This window comes from Citrus clementina, unplaced genomic scaffold, assembly GCF_000493195.1.
Source record: "Citrus clementina cultivar Clemenules unplaced genomic scaffold, Citrus_clementina_v1.0 scaffold_1, whole genome shotgun sequence".
Lineage (NCBI taxonomy): Eukaryota > Viridiplantae > Streptophyta > Magnoliopsida > Sapindales > Rutaceae > Citrus > Citrus x clementina.
Genome location: NW_006263303.1, coordinates 23,010,599 through 23,025,712, shown reverse-complemented (window position 1 = coordinate 23,025,712; position 15,114 = coordinate 23,010,599). Strand labels below are relative to the sequence as shown.

The window sequence follows — 15,114 nt, the reverse complement described above, 5'->3', positions numbered from 1 at the left end:
ATTGTATTATCTCGACCATGTTTTGATGTTTACGGGCCATATGAGATAAGGTACAAAGGTCATTCTTCCAAAGGATTTTTTTATAATGCTATATATATTTTTAGAGCATTGATAATTCGGTTGTTCTAGATCCTAAGATTTAGATATTTTAATAGCTATGATTAGTTAATTAATAAGCAATAGGTAATATTTAAAATTAAGTTGATGAATTCAAATTAAATAAAGATACTTATGAATTCAACATGAAAAGAGAGATGTTGTGATATTATAACTTTTTTCTTTTTTTTTTAATTTATAAATTCTCTATTTTACTAATTTATTAATTAGTACAATATTTCAGAAAAATTTATATCTTTTCACTTATATAAATATTTTACGCTGTTGATCAAAAACTAAAGTGTATAGTTAATTTAAAAAAAAAAAAAAAAAGCAGCATCACTACAGACCATCTTTAAATCTAAAAAGAATTGTGCGTCGAGTTGGATTCGGATTTAACCGACCCGAAATCCAAACCCAATGCCAATCGCAAAACTGGAAACAAGAAGATAGGTATTTTACACTAACTAGTTCACCTAGAAGCTCTTTTCGCTCATTGAAGAGCTAGTCAAATCATCAACAAAGCGGAAAAAAAAAAAAAAAAACATGGCCTCGGCGGATTCTTCTTCAAACTCTAACAACGACACTAATGATACCGAAACTAACCCTAATCCTAGCCCTAACCCTAATTCCTCTAAAGCAATTGTCGCTGTTCCGTCCGCTTCCGCCGCTGTATGCCTCATGCAGTTCACGGGCGATGCCTTTGCCGGCGCCTTCATGGGCTCTATCTTCGGTTATGGTAGGTTTAGTTATGCGTAAATTGGATACATATACTCACTCACCCCTTTCTTAATTCTTTCATTTCATGCGTTGAATATTGGGTTTTATTATTATCATTATTATTAATTTTTACGTTGCCTTTAATTCTGGCTTAGACTGTATGGAAATGTTTTTTAATGTTATTTTTGGGGCTAAATTTGAAGTGGGTTGCTATTAATTTTGTTTTTTAATTATGGTTGTATTGTAATTGATTGTTGATTTTTCTTTTCAACTATTTCATGGGTGTTATTTTGTATTATTTGACTCTGATTATTGTTTTTGTGATGATTATGTATATTTTATATTGAATCTTTTTCTTTCTGTAGTCCTAAAAGATATTTTCATTATTTTTTACTTTCATTTTGCGTTTTTGAGATTTGCTGGGTGAAATTATAAGACTTTTAACTTTGATCTTTATGTTATTTTCTTGAAAATGTATACTGTTTTTAAATAATAATATTAGGAGTATCTTATTGCGGTAAGCTTGTGTTATTGATTGGATCAAGCTTTGTAGCTGATGAAGGATTTATGGGTCTCAAAAAGAAAAGACAAAGCATCTAAGTGATTGCTTAAATGAATAACTAGTTTGGTACTGGTAAAATTTTGGCATGATTTTGTTGCTTCACAATAGATGAGCCTCAAATTGCTGATTTTTATAATTTTGGCACAGAAACATATGTGAGTGTTTGCTTAGATGAGAAGCAGCAGTCTATTAGGCCAACATATGCATATCCCTAGTTTGTATATAGTTGTTGGGCTCAGATCAGAAATAGCAGTTGTATTAGGCTGGAATATTCCGAATCTGCTGGCCTTAATTTTATTGTTGATGTTATTTGCTTTATTTCCTCATGCCTTGTAGCTCAAGTTTAGTTGGCAAGCCATACACTTCCATACATGCACACAGACATTAGGCGCACATTCGGCTTGAAGCAATTGGGAAGTGGATGGGAATTCTTGGATGTGACACATATATTGGTGATTTAGTTTTTCCTTGGGTAAAAGATTGCAGTGAACCGTGATTTCCTTGATAATCCTTTATCGAAATGGAGCTTATGTTGATAGAGAGAGATTTTTTTAAGTTATTGATTAACTTTTTCTACCTATTATACCTGCAAATGAGGCAATGGGGCTGTTGTAATCTTATACATTAGTTTCTGCAGCATATGTTGAATGGCAAGGTAGTCTTCTGGAGTTTATCATATAATGTAGTCCTCTGCAGTTTATCATATGATGCAGTTGTATTGAGTTTATTGTATAATGCCTGCAGTAAGCCCAAAGAAGGTGTTGTTGGAATGAAGGTTTTCTAAAAGTTCTTATGCTTTTTTTTTTTAATATATTTTTCTTTGTTGCAATTAAAACTTAGGCTGCAATCAATTATACCTTTGAACAAAATTAATTTTCTATGATCAACCTTATTGTACTCTTTGCTGAGAATGTTTTGCTAATGTATGACTCACCGCATGGACTTGTCTCTCAGGTGCGGGATTGTTCAAAAAGAAAGGTTTGAGAGGATCCTTCGGAGAAGCAGGATCTCATGCCAAGGTATGACAATTATCAGGGTTTTATCTTAAAAAAAGGTGGTGGGGCTTAGGTATTGAATCTCTTCCATATTTTACTTAAATTTGGTTGACTAAACTGAATGGTGAAACTTTTTGATCTCTTTTATCAGTTTCTGTGCCTAAGTGCTTTCTGACTTTCTGGCAATGAAAGTCTCACATGTCATAATTTCCTTCATTAGACATTTGCAGTTTTGTCTGGCGTTCACAGTTTGGTTGTCTGCTGCTTAAAGAGGCTACGAGGGAAAGATGACGGTATGGTGTTTCAACCATATATTTTGTTGGTTTTTTATTATTTTGTTGACTTATACTATAACAATTTTTCCTTTCTCTGCAGTTATAAATGCAGGAGTAGCTGGATGTTGTACTGGAATTGCTCTGAGTTTTCCTGGTAATTACATCTCATTGATACATTCATTCAACAATTGCTGTCAAGAAGTTTATCCCTACTATCCTCCCACCACTTCAAGCCCCGCTCAACCAAACCCCCACCCCTTCCTCCCGCAGTAATAAAATAAACGTTGTGTAGGTGTATAGGGTGTTTCTCTATGTTCATTTTTCTCTGTCCATGCACCATTTGAATTACCCAGAATGAGAGAGAAATTCCTACTGTTAAATTGTTTTTTTTTTGGTTTATAATAACATCCAGGTCCCTGAGTTTTCACGTTTTCTCAAATGAGCGCGTAGTTTGTCCGTTTGTATCAAATAGGTCCCTGCCCCTTTTCAAGTCATCACTATGATCTCTTTTTTGTTTTATATCAGCTGAGGTTTCCTTCAACGTAATTATTAGTGTCTGCAAAATTATGCAGGTGAGCCCAGTGCCCTGCTAACAAGCTGTATCTCACTTGGAGCATTCTCCTTCATAATGGACGGGTTAAACAAGCAGCAGCCAGCACTGGCACATTCATTGTCAAGGCAAAGCAGAAGTGGGCAGTTCTTGGTGCCTCGTTCATTGGCTCTCCCTCTTCCAGATGAACTGAAAGACGCTTTCTCTTCTTTCTGCAAGTCCTTGAGAAAACCCATCAAGCATGGTGGTCGCACTGCCCACTGATCAAGCTGGGCATGCATTGACTATGTTTTGCAGTCATTTCTTAGATTTGCTTATGTGATCTATGTAAATTTAATTTTCAGTCGAGATTTTGAAGCTTCATTGCAAGACAGAGTGATGAAATTGTTTCTGTTTTAATTGACATTGTTGACATTCTTAACCAACGGCTCATTTTTCTTTCTTTTTGTTTCTGTCCCCTTTTGTTTTCATTTTCCTTTCCGGGAAACTCTTGCAATCCTTGATGGATGTAAAAGCTTGTTTAATCCCTATATTATGAGGTTAGTGTCCATTTAGTCCCTGTATTTTTAAAAACATCTCAAAACATCCCTGCTACTAAATATTGACCCTTATGCCATTATTTTTTATTATTTTTAACTTGCTTTTACAATATTACATTTTTACAATAATGTTTCTTTTTTGGATAATAATAAAAAATTAAATTATCAAATTAAACTCAAAAATAAAATAAAAACAAAAAAGGTATATATTAATTTTTGTGGAAGCTCACGTATGTCTAAAAAATTAATATCTTAAAAAATTACATTATCAATTTTTTTAGAAAAATTAATATTTTATCTCAAGAGTGTGTTCCACAAAAATTAATATGTATTTTTTTATTTTATTTTATTTTTTGGTGTTAAACTGGTAATTTATTTTTTTCTTTTTAATAATGTCTAAAAAAATTATTATAATAGGGTTATTTTTTTCTTTTTAATAATATCTAAAAAATTATTATAATAGGGCAATATTATAAAAATAAGTTAAAAGGAACAAAAGATAATGGCAAAAGTGTCAATAATTTAATAGTAGGGATGATTTGAGGTATTTTTAAAAATATAGGGACTAAACGGGTACTAACTTCAAAATATAGGGACTAAACGAGCTTTTACCCTATTGAGAATGAGAACTATAATTTTGCATTAATATTTTTTAGAATTACTTTTTAACTAGAATAAAAATAAAATTTGAGAAAAATGAATTTTATTCTGATGATTTGAGGATATATGAAATAGGAAATTCTTTATACAGTCTTCTGATTATATAAATCATGATTTCCGTTACTATAAAGCATCCTACTACAATCAATCCATCGTCTTAAAGTCCTCTTCAATATTAGTCATCTTTGCTGATTAAATGGGATATTATTACTTGTTTTATAATTTAACTTGCTCAAAGAGATTGTTATTAAATAAGAATGTCCGAGCTATACAATATTACAACTCAATTGGCGAAGTAACAGCAGCATACATTTATTGAAGCAAAATTCTGTACACGAGCTCCAGAAATTACCACGAGGCTTCCATTGTAGAAATATATTTGGAAAATGGAATATCTCTCTTTTGTTCAACAATGGAAACAAAAATCTTCTGAAAGCTGCTGCTATGTGAATTCATCCATAAAAGGAAAAATAACGAAAGAATATATAAGCTAAGTTTATGTCTTAAATCATTTAGGAGCAGCAGAATCAAAAGCAAAATATGCACACAAAAAGGGGAAAAAAATTAAAAAACCTTATAATATGTATCGATATGGTAGCTTAATTAAAGATCAGGATATGATAACTCTATAAATACATAGCCACAACCCCTCTCTAGCTTTAGCAAACATTTTCTCTTTTTTTCCAAACAGCTTAGAATCATATTGAAATCTATATAGCATTGTCTTTCATTTTCGAGGCAGCAAAATGTTTTCTTCATCGAGCAGCAGTGCAAAAATGGTTCGGCCCTCTAATATCTCTGTATATTCTGTTTATTTAGGTTTTTTTTTCCTCCCTATTTAGTTTAATGTTATTAATATGGCATATATATGTTTATCATCAATGCAGACTTGCGGCCTAAAAGTTGACACTAACGATCCTGCATGGTTCAGTTCCATGACCAAGGTTTTGAGGAAAATCAAGGGTAAACTTTTATGTTGAATGAACATAACATTCAAGAAATGTCAAGACTTTTGTTCTAATGATTAAAATGGAAACGACATCTCATGCGTTCGCTCATTTATTTTTCAGGAGCGTCATACACCATTGACGCAGAGGAAGGAATGGCTTATATTACAGGTAGAGCGAATCCAAGAAAACTTCTGAGGAAGCTGCAATCAGGAAAATATGCGAATCTATGCTGGGTCAGTGCTGGAAATCAGATAACTTATGGCAATGCTTATCATGAAGGAATGCAAATGCAATCACCTTACGCTTATAACACACGTCAACTGCAACCTCCAGGCTACTGGCACGACCACCATTATGACCATCCCATGCTTCACTACTATCCACAGCCAAGGCATACCATGGCAGCTTACCCATATCATCATGATTATCATCACTGGCTCTAGAGTTTTTGTTTTTGTTTTTTTTCTTTTTTAAATTTTGTTTTGTTTGAGTAATAACTAATCGCTTAGGAGACTTAAAGGAGTTCTGTTTTGAGAGATGATGAACTCTAGGGTTTTCTTTTTTTCTTTTTTGTTTTAGAGGTAGGTGCATGAATATTTGGAGATCCATGCACCATTTCTAGTTTGGTATCTTGATTTGTGCAATTACAAATCCTTGTTTTTTTTTTTTCTGTTGGGATTTGGTAATATGTTTCCTAGCCTTTTTTGGTTGAATAATAAATATTATATCTCACGGGATGAACTGTTTCATTTGTAATTAGTTTTCTGTGCTATATTACATACTTGTTTATATATAGAGCTCACTTTTGTTTGATTCTTTATGCTTTAGTCGCAATACAAATATTGGCATGCAAATTAGCAGTTTTTAATTGCTATATATTTCATTTATTTTGCTGATGAAGAACATACGGCAAAGAAACAAGAACTAAGACATCGGGGTCAAGATCACTTATTGCAAATTAATTAACACTGAACTAGTTGATCATTATGGACTTTGAAGATGTGAATACTTCAAAAATTAAATGATTAATTATCAGTTAACATCAAATTGAGCGATTCATCTTGTTCATTTAAAATTAGGGTTCTATGGGAGTAATATGAGGAAGAATACTGGGGACTCCTGTATGTGTGTTCTCAAGTCTGTTTTCATCATGTTAATTAACCTATCATTAAGACCATCAACATCTTTTGCATACTTAACAGTGCTGCCAAACATTTTCACCCCATTTTTCCTTCTAGTTCTAGATCATTGTCTTAATTATTAATTATAATTCAAGTAATACATTTTGATAATATATAGTGTCAAGATGATCAAAACCGACTTCTTCATCATAAGTTGATAAATATGGGTAGTTTAGCCACACATTGATGCCAAATCCTATAACTAAAATTCCGGTTTCAAAGCCACTGGTATTGCTGCCAATCAATATGTATACATATATAATTTGATGATATTGAGCACATTAATTAACATACTTCCAATATGTAATTCTTCCATGATTTAAGTAGCATATAAACGGAAAATGAATCTGTCCCTAATCAAGCAAAATAACTTACCCTTCTAATTTTCAATCTCCTTTGATTCAATTTCCTTATTCAGCTATCCGTTCGAATGGAAAATTCTATAACTTCCTTAATCCACAAGATTAAATCTGAAGGCTTTTTATTTCTCCCTCCAACAATTGGGATATAATATATTATCAAAAACTATACACCACTTCTCAAAAACAACCTCAAATGGCCTCTCCATCCCCAGGATTCATGGTAAGATAGTAACACAGAAATTAAGCTAAATTATTCGTTTTCAAATCCATTTTCTTTTCTATTTTTGTTTTACTTTTCTGGTTATTTATCTCTTTTAGCCTGTATACTATGCTGTAGAGTTGTACTTTGATAGTGGACACTGAGACTACTGGCTGGCAAAAATCAATGGATAAATTGCTGAGCAGCATTGAAGGTTGCACATTTTCCATTTTCCTTCTCTTCTTTCCTTTTTTTTTTTTTTTTAATGTAGTATTTGTTCACCGACATGAACATTTCTGCCAAATTTTGATGCATTTTTGTCAGATCGATCCTACACATTGGATGCACAAATGGGGTATGCACATGTTTCAGGGAAAATAGCTCCAGATGTTCTTCTGAAAAAGCTAGCAAAAGTTGGAAAACATATCAGACCAGATCGAATAGACTATGGATTTGATCGATATTGGGATAATCTTCCAACACAATATGCGAGCCAAGAGCACGCAAGTAAGGAAGAGTTGGATGCGGCAGAGCCAACAGAAGCAAAACCTACACAGGCACCACTGCCGGCTGCTAAAATAGATCACAAACCTAAGAAGCCTATCTGCTGTTCAGTGATGTGAACCACGCATATGGGGCACATGAAATTGCTTGTTTTTCTGTATAGCTAGAAGGGTTTAGAATTTAGCCCACTGTATATTTAACATTAAGGCAGAATACAGAGACGCTATCTGTATATCAAGTTCTTTTTTGTGTTTCTCAAGTTCCTTAAAATGTTTCAATGGTAATATGTGAGTCGAATAATTTAATGAAAATCTTTGAACACATGACAGAAACTAGGAAAAGCTTTCTAGGAAAGTGAAACTAACACAAATGCCTAGCTGAATGTTTTGATATTCGAGGGCAATGGCATAATAACCATCTCTGTGCGCATAGTATAAGAGTTTTCAACATGATTTAAGCTGGACAGACAGAAATATTACAGTCAGCGTGCACATAGACTTTGCAGCTTGTTAAGAAACTATTCCATGTGTACTTTTCAAGTTAACTTCGTGCACACGTTTGTCAATAGATGAGAGATCATAGAATTCTGCCAAGTAAGATAAAGCTTCTGAGTTACTGTCACAGATTTTCCATAATGATGCTACCTCATCTTTGGCCACAGTACCCCAATCCTCACAATCACCAAGAAAGTCTAATAGCTTCTTATAAAATGAGTCATAGTTCATCACAAGAAAAGGAACTGGAAGCTCTGATCCAATCCTTTCTAACTGAATTAAAGCGAGAATCTCGAACATCTCATCCAGAGTACCAACCCCACCAGGGAGAGCAACTACAGCAGTCCTATCGCAGCTATCATTCCTAACTGCACAATCGATGAGTCCATGCTTTCTTGCCGAGAAAAACCTGCATTTTGTTTGAAATACTCATGCAACATAGAGACCTCAAACTCAAAGATGGTGTTAGCAAAATGTAGCAATGGTATTATTTACCTGCAAGTAAGATAGGTTTCTAAAGGAAGGTAAGGATGGAAATTAGAGGCTGTCCATTCACCAGCTTCTTTACCGACCTTAAATCCACCAACTGGCTTTCCTGCTTGCATAGCACCTTTGGTGACAGCATCCATGAGTCCTGGACCAGCTCCTGACCAAGTAGTACAGTCCAAAAGCCTAGCAATCTGCTGAGTTACAGTGTTAAGTCATAAAAAAGGCTATCAGAAAAAACTAGACAGTGAGATGATATGCACTTATATTTGATGAAATATTCATTTAAAAAGAAAGATGTGAAACTATAATACGAGATGCCTTGCCTCTCCACCCAACTCGAATGATTGTAAGTAATGCGGATGATCAGGTCCCATTCTTGAAGAACCCAAATATACAACTCCCCTACCTAGTCGGTGTATAAGCTCGTAGCATTGCTCAATCTCTTTTCTAACCTTTCAAACAAGAAAGCCAAGTTAGAGAATGAGCTTCTTCTTGTTTATCAAAATTGTAAAGCACTTCATATTCACGATAAAACAACCACTCCACAAATAAGAAAGCAATTGCCCAAGGTAGCAAATAAAATCTATAACAAACAATTATTAAAAGAGATTCTAGCTAGTAACCAATGCCTTAAGGAAAGCACAAGCAACTAGTAAGTAGCAGGGCTAGAGACGATATGGCTCTATATCCCAACTTTTCAGTAGCATAACAATCATAATTTGGCTATAAAAAATGATGCTTCAAAGTCCAGCAGATATCCAAAAGCATACCACATCCCATCAATGCTAATCTGAGATTGCGAAAATCAATTAATTTGTGAGGTAAAATCAACAAAGTGCGATTTCGTGTTCTGTTCCAAGGAAGTATACCAGTAACCGGGGGAATTCGAGAATAATTATCCACAGATCAAAAGTTTGAAATACAGGAGAACAGCACAGCCATAAAATCTGCTGTCAAAACATAAACAGTATTCTGACAATACTTCCCTCTAATGTAATTGCAAGAAAAATTCATCTCCATATAACATTATGCGTTATCGGCATTCAATTGAAAGATGCCTAGCCTGAAAGTCAGCTGCAGATAAGCCAACCTTACATTGGCACCAACATTTATTCTCTGGTCTGCCTCATAGCTTTTCCGCAATGAATCAATCATCAAAATGTTTCATTTACGATATCTCGCAATAATCCACATTTTGCTAACGCGGTAAAAATCATTTGATCAAATTCATAGCTGTTAAAATCATTTGATCAAATTGATAGCATAGCAAACAAAACTACACGACTAAAAACCCCACAATTAAAAATTGATTTTAAAAGAACAAAAGTTTGTAGCTTTAATGAAACTATAAACTAAACTTACCTCATCTGGGCTCGATCTCTCATCAAAGTCAACGAACTCACGCTTGCAAAGCAAAGCTCTTCCTGCGCAGGTCTTAAACTTTGGAATCGTAACATTATAGTTAATCATTTTTTTCCCACGGAAAGACCCAAACTTTACAGTCCTGTGACTAGAATTCCTGACAAAAACATGGTGACCAAATGAACCCACCATCGAAAATCCCATATTTTCAGACCCTCCAAATTAGTGAAAGATTGGTTGTTTAGAAGTGATTATGCAGGTACAGGCAAGTAATAAAGGTAACTGAAAGAATAACAAAATGTGTGTCTGCAAAGTTGCAGCAAATTGGGATATATAACGAACCTTGTTAGAGAGTTTGCAGAAACAACAGGAATTGGGTTCCAATGTGTCGTGGTACTTGTCAGCTTGGCTTAGTGCCAATTTTGTTGAAAGGGCATGGTGTTTTCTTGTTTGACTTTTCTTTTTTTAACGAAATTTAGAGGTGGGTACGATTCGGTTCTATTTGGTTTTTTCTATCAAACTGAGCATAGAATGATTACTCTTAAAATTATAAACTAAACCGAACCGAATCAGCCTGGTGTGGTTCGATTCTTTTGATTTTTTAATCTTTAAAATCTTCAATTTTCTAATTCAGGTCGATTTTTTCTTATTTTTAATGAACCGATAGATTTTTTTTTTTTTTTTCAAATTGAACCGAACTTATTTTTTCAAAGTATGTATCAGTTTATATGCCCACCTCTAACCAGAATTAGCTGATGTTCTTGAAATGTTAGTAGATAAAGTGTCTTATTAATGATTGGCACTGATGTAAATTCACTGAACTAAGTAATTATTTGTGGCATGAGCTAATAATATAATGTATGATATTTGTTATATAGTTGGGATACAAATTTAATATCTCAATTTTATAAGTACATTAAAATTATTGAATTATAATATATACTAAAGAACCACCTTGATAATTTAAAAGAGCATTGCAAATTTTCAAAAACCTAAGTTCTTTTAAAAAAATTCCAAAGATTTTTTCTAATCTGCATATTAAATAATTTAGTAACTACATGAGACATGTTTATGTATTGTTTCAAAAATATATTTAAAAGTGGTGAATGGTATCAATTTTTTTACACTTAATTTTATTATTTATTTATCTATTTTTTGCATTACCGATATACAGGTTATGATGTTACAAACGATTCCATATTAAAAAAATATGAAAAAAAAAAAATGATTCGTAAGATGATGATGAAAATTTACAATCACTGACACAAAATTATGAGGGTTATAGTATATAATAGATTTAAGGTAACACTATTTTTTAACAAAAATCATACTCACTCAATTTACAACAATATTGTTGTTTCTTAATATTTTAAAAACAAGTAAAGCATAAAATAAACATATTATTGATTAATGATAAATTCAACTATGAAATTTTGAAATCATTTACATTAGAGTATATTTAAACACTGAAAATGTGGTAATTGAATAAACTAGGGCTTTTTCCTATAATTTAGGCTATCTTTGCATCACTACTATATTTCTATATCCTTTTCTAAATAAAGAGAAAAAAAGAAGAAGCTATTTTTACTAGCTTCTGCCTCAAGGGGATATTGATGATTGGAGTTGAAATGATATGTTGATTAAAAATGGTAAAGATGGATACTAAAAAGGCAAGAAAAATGGGCAGCAAGAAAATTCGGAGAACTCCTCCGATATATTAAATTTGAATCTCAAAATATTACAATTCGTATTAATTTACTCCAATATCTCAACGTAAACCTTAATACATATGTATATATACATTGAAATGAAACACTGCAAACTTAAATCTTATATGCAACAATTATGCACAAAATACAACTCTTAATCATGCAATAGTTACCATGCCAATGAAATGAGTACATTTTTAATCCATGATTTAAAAGTTTCATATGTGCACTCGTAATTCATGCTAAAGCATATATTTTTCAAATTTTCCTAAAATATAGTGTTTTATTAAAATATTTCGCTCAATAACAGACTATTTATAAAGCAATTGTATGTGTTGTGATAAGATAAAGATTCGTGAATAATGTTAAATACCATCAAGTGGTGTCTTGCACTGTAATGTGAACAACATTATTTGCTATATATTTTTAGTTGATTAATTAATTATATTAAGGTAACAAATAAAATATTTGTATGTGACAATTGTCATACGTTTGAAAATATGATAAAATAACAAATTTTGATAAATTTAATTAAAAAATCAACTGGTAAGTAAAAAATTGTTATTGAGAACGAAAAATTTATGACGATTATTAAGTAGTAGTTTTTTTGTAGTAAGAATCATACTCGCTCCATTTATATAATATTTTAGAAATTACAAGTTATCTTAGATTTAAATTCTTCTCATTCGATAAACTATTGGTTGAGTTCTGTTGATGCAAGAATTTAGGTCAATTGTCAAATGAAGTGGATCCGACGTGGCAAAGTTATAGGCTGAGGTGGAGGGCACATATTCTGAGATGTGAAAAATATTTTTTGCCTAAAGATGGATTGAAAGTGGGAAGGCTACAAAGAACAATCATTCTATCCCTACAAATGAGAACAAACAATTAAGGTGCCAGTAGGAACCTTCCCACTTTCAATTCAGTTATGGGTTTCTTTTAAATAAGCTTATGATATCTCTTAAGAGAGTTTCTTGTGATCTGGATAACTTGTAAATGTGTAGTGGAGCCTCTTGAAAGGCTAGTGAGGGGATCTTTAAGCTTACGGAGGATTCACTAGTTGGCCATTAGGTTTTGGGAAGAATAAATTTTATATATCTAAAACTTTAGAATTATAAGATTGATAGAAGGAATGGCGTTTGTTTCAGCTCGAGAATCATTTACCTGAGACCCCTCTGTTTATAGTCATCGAGATAGTAGTGTGGTTGCCCTTACTTAAGACGCTATCTTCTCTGTGTCAAGTTGATCCCTGCATCCATCTCACAATGCGGATGTTAGAACAATAATCCCACAAGAAGGCTACAAAGAACAATCATTCCTCTACTCATTGAGCAGATACATTTCATCTAGAGTCTGCACATCACTCTTTTATTGAATGCCATGAGAGTTTGAAGATCCACTTGAACTGAGCGGTTGGGAGGTCCAACAATGGACAATTGCTTCTTTTTTTAGGTTGAATATTTGTTAAGTAAATAAAAGCACCAGGTCGGCCATGCTACTAATCTCCACCCCGGCATGGATCACCTCGGCCAAATAGTACGAGCAGAACACGGAGACAAGCATGAACCGATCATAGGCGATTACCAACCAGAGGTATATACCAATCCGGTACCCGTCCCCCAAAAAAGCGGGAACACGATCCCACAGAATCGCGGTAGTTGCGCTGTTCCCAGAACCGTTACGGGAGATGCGAGATCCCACATTTGCCTATAATGCAGCGGTTAGAGTTCCGGGAGAGGCTGCCACTACCCGAAAAAGGTGGGGTGAAGGGCAAATGGGAACGTGGGGACAGCGGCTATAAAAGAGGAAGAAATCGATGAAGAAAGGGATAGAAAAAAAAAAGAGAGGGAAAACGCTGCCAAATTACAATCAGGCCATTTCTTTACAAATTTTTAATAAACTCCTGGAATCCAAATTACACTATTTTCCCGTAAACACCTTGTGCTAACTTAGGCATCAGAGGGTTTACGCCGGCAAAACCACCGGCGTCTCTGATCCATTTTTAGTGAGTGCAGGTCTATTGAGAGAAAGGAGGACGATTCCAATCCCAGTGAACGAGCAACAGTAGATAACACAAACGTTAGTGAAAGAATCTGGTCGGTCAAGAGGCGAGCAGATTTCAGCATCAACATTTTGGCGCCGTCTGTGGGGAGCTGGATAAAAAGCTACCACCGAATTAGTAGTTACCGGAGAAACATCGAACGATTAGACATGGATTTGTCAAGGAAGGACGCTTTCAGGGAGGATAACGAATCGGGGGAGACAATCACCCTTCGGGAAATTGCAAATGAAGCCCGAGAGAGGGTGATGCAAGATCGATTGGAGCGGATGGAGAAACAAATGGAGACTCTCACAGCCATATTGTTTGAGCTGAGGGATGAGCGGAGAAGAGATTGTGAAACCCTCGTGGGAAGAGACGAATTTGGAGCAGAACCCAGCATCCGGGGGTGTAGAGTCGAGGAAATCCCTCCGCCCCCAGATCAACCTAATGGGGTGCATCCCCATAGAAGTACTGGTCGGGTCCCCGAGGAACACGTGGATGAAGGGAGAGACCAACCTCGCCCCGGACGGATACTGGGAATTAATGGCCGATGGGCCAGTATTGATGAAGGAGAGCTCAGACAGCGGTTGCAGAACGTCGAGCAGGAGCGAGACCAGATAGCTACACGTGATCCTGATCGTGCTATAGAATTGGAGGGGGAGGTGCGCAGATTGGCGCAGGTGATAAAGGAGATGCAGGGCAAAAGAAAGCCCCCGAGCTGGAGGATAATGTTAGATGAAGAATCTCTGTTATCAACTGAGATCATGAGTACCATAATCCCAAGAGATTTCTGCTTCCCCGACCTCAAATACTCCGGACGAAGTGACTCGTTGGTGCACATTGAGCGTTTCAACGACATGACGGGTGTGCAGGAGCTGACACCAGCTCAGAGGTGTAGAATGTTCCCGTTGACACTAGATGGACGAGCCCGAGAATGGTACCGCAAGCTGCCCCGAGGAAGTATAAAGGGGTATGAGCAGATGTGCCAGGAGTTGGCCGAGCAGTTCCGAGGGACAATGGCCCCAGAGGACGACATGATAGAATTGATGGGGATGAAGCAGGAGGAGCATGAATCCCTTCGGGATTTTGTAAAACGATACCACCGAGCCGTACTGGATTTGGGAGCTTTTAATCACCCGCAGGCGTTGAGGGGATTAAAAGAAGGTGTAAGAATCGGCTGATTGTGGTATAACTTAAGAAGCCCCCTCGTATAGAATTACTCGTCGGGGTATGAGCAGGCGAGACGAGATATAGAAATCGAAGAGGAGAAATCAGCAAGAATTAAAAGTGAACAGCTGGAAGAGCTGAGGCGAAAGGAGCGGAGAGCCCCGAAAGGGAGCGGGTTGGGAAAGCGAACTGGAGAATCTTCAGGGATGGGCGGAATATCAGCTCGGTCCCGCCCTTACCCCATAGCTCCGAGAGCACA

At 35.2% G+C, this 15,114-nt stretch overlaps 2 protein-coding genes across 3 annotated transcripts; one reads left to right on the top strand and one right to left on the bottom strand.

Annotated features, from left to right (window-relative positions):
• The first annotated feature begins 455 nt into the window (after nucleotides 1-455).
• LOC18055272 (mitochondrial import inner membrane translocase subunit TIM22-2) lies at nucleotides 456-3,645 on the top strand. Its single transcript, XM_006452438.2, has 5 exons — nucleotides 456-835; nucleotides 2,333-2,397; nucleotides 2,594-2,666; nucleotides 2,749-2,802; nucleotides 3,221-3,645. Exons 1-5 carry the CDS (start codon nucleotides 643-645, stop codon nucleotides 3,460-3,462), a joined length of 627 nt encoding a protein of 208 aa, XP_006452501.1. The 5' UTR covers nucleotides 456-642; the 3' UTR covers nucleotides 3,463-3,645.
• Nucleotides 3,646-7,885: 4,240 nt separating this feature from the next.
• Nucleotides 7,886-10,433, bottom strand: LOC18055270 (probable cytokinin riboside 5'-monophosphate phosphoribohydrolase LOGL10). Of its 2 annotated transcripts, XM_024192282.1 has the most exons (5): nucleotides 10,281-10,432; nucleotides 9,939-10,095; nucleotides 8,900-9,028; nucleotides 8,583-8,767; nucleotides 7,886-8,496 (listed from the first exon to the last, which is right to left on the bottom strand). In XM_024192282.1, exons 2-5 carry the CDS (start codon nucleotides 10,044-10,046, stop codon nucleotides 8,103-8,105), a joined length of 816 nt encoding a protein of 271 aa, XP_024048050.1. In that variant the 5' UTR covers nucleotides 10,047-10,095; nucleotides 10,281-10,432; the 3' UTR covers nucleotides 7,886-8,102. The 2 variants fall into 2 exon arrangements, with proteins under 2 accessions (XP_024048050.1, XP_006452499.1); XM_006452436.2 differs by having other exon boundaries at nucleotides 9,939-10,433.
• Between the last annotated feature and the right edge of the window lie 4,681 nt (nucleotides 10,434-15,114).

What these genes read in the sequence shown, in the direction of transcription:
- LOC18055270 (XM_006452436.2), bottom strand. Translation starts at nt 10,142, where the DNA reads ATGGGATTTTCGATGGTGGGTTCATTTGGTCACCATGTTTTTGTCAGG. An exon ending in AGAGATCGAGCCCAGATGAG is followed by an intron (nt 9,029 to 9,938) that starts GTAAGTTTAGTT and finishes CTTGTTTGAAAG; the next exon opens with GTTAGAAAAGAGATTGAGCA. An exon ending in CATTCGAGTTGGGTGGAGAG is followed by an intron (nt 8,768 to 8,899) that starts GCAAGGCATCTC and finishes GTAACTCAGCAG; the next exon opens with ATTGCTAGGCTTTTGGACTG.
- LOC18055272 (XM_006452438.2), top strand. Translation starts at nt 643, where the DNA reads ATGGCCTCGGCGGATTCTTCTTCAAACTCTAACAACGACACTAATGAT. An exon ending in GGGCTCTATCTTCGGTTATG is followed by an intron (nt 836 to 2,332) that starts GTAGGTTTAGTT and finishes CTTGTCTCTCAG; the next exon opens with GTGCGGGATTGTTCAAAAAG. An exon ending in AAGCAGGATCTCATGCCAAG is followed by an intron (nt 2,398 to 2,593) that starts GTATGACAATTA and finishes TTCCTTCATTAG; the next exon opens with ACATTTGCAGTTTTGTCTGG.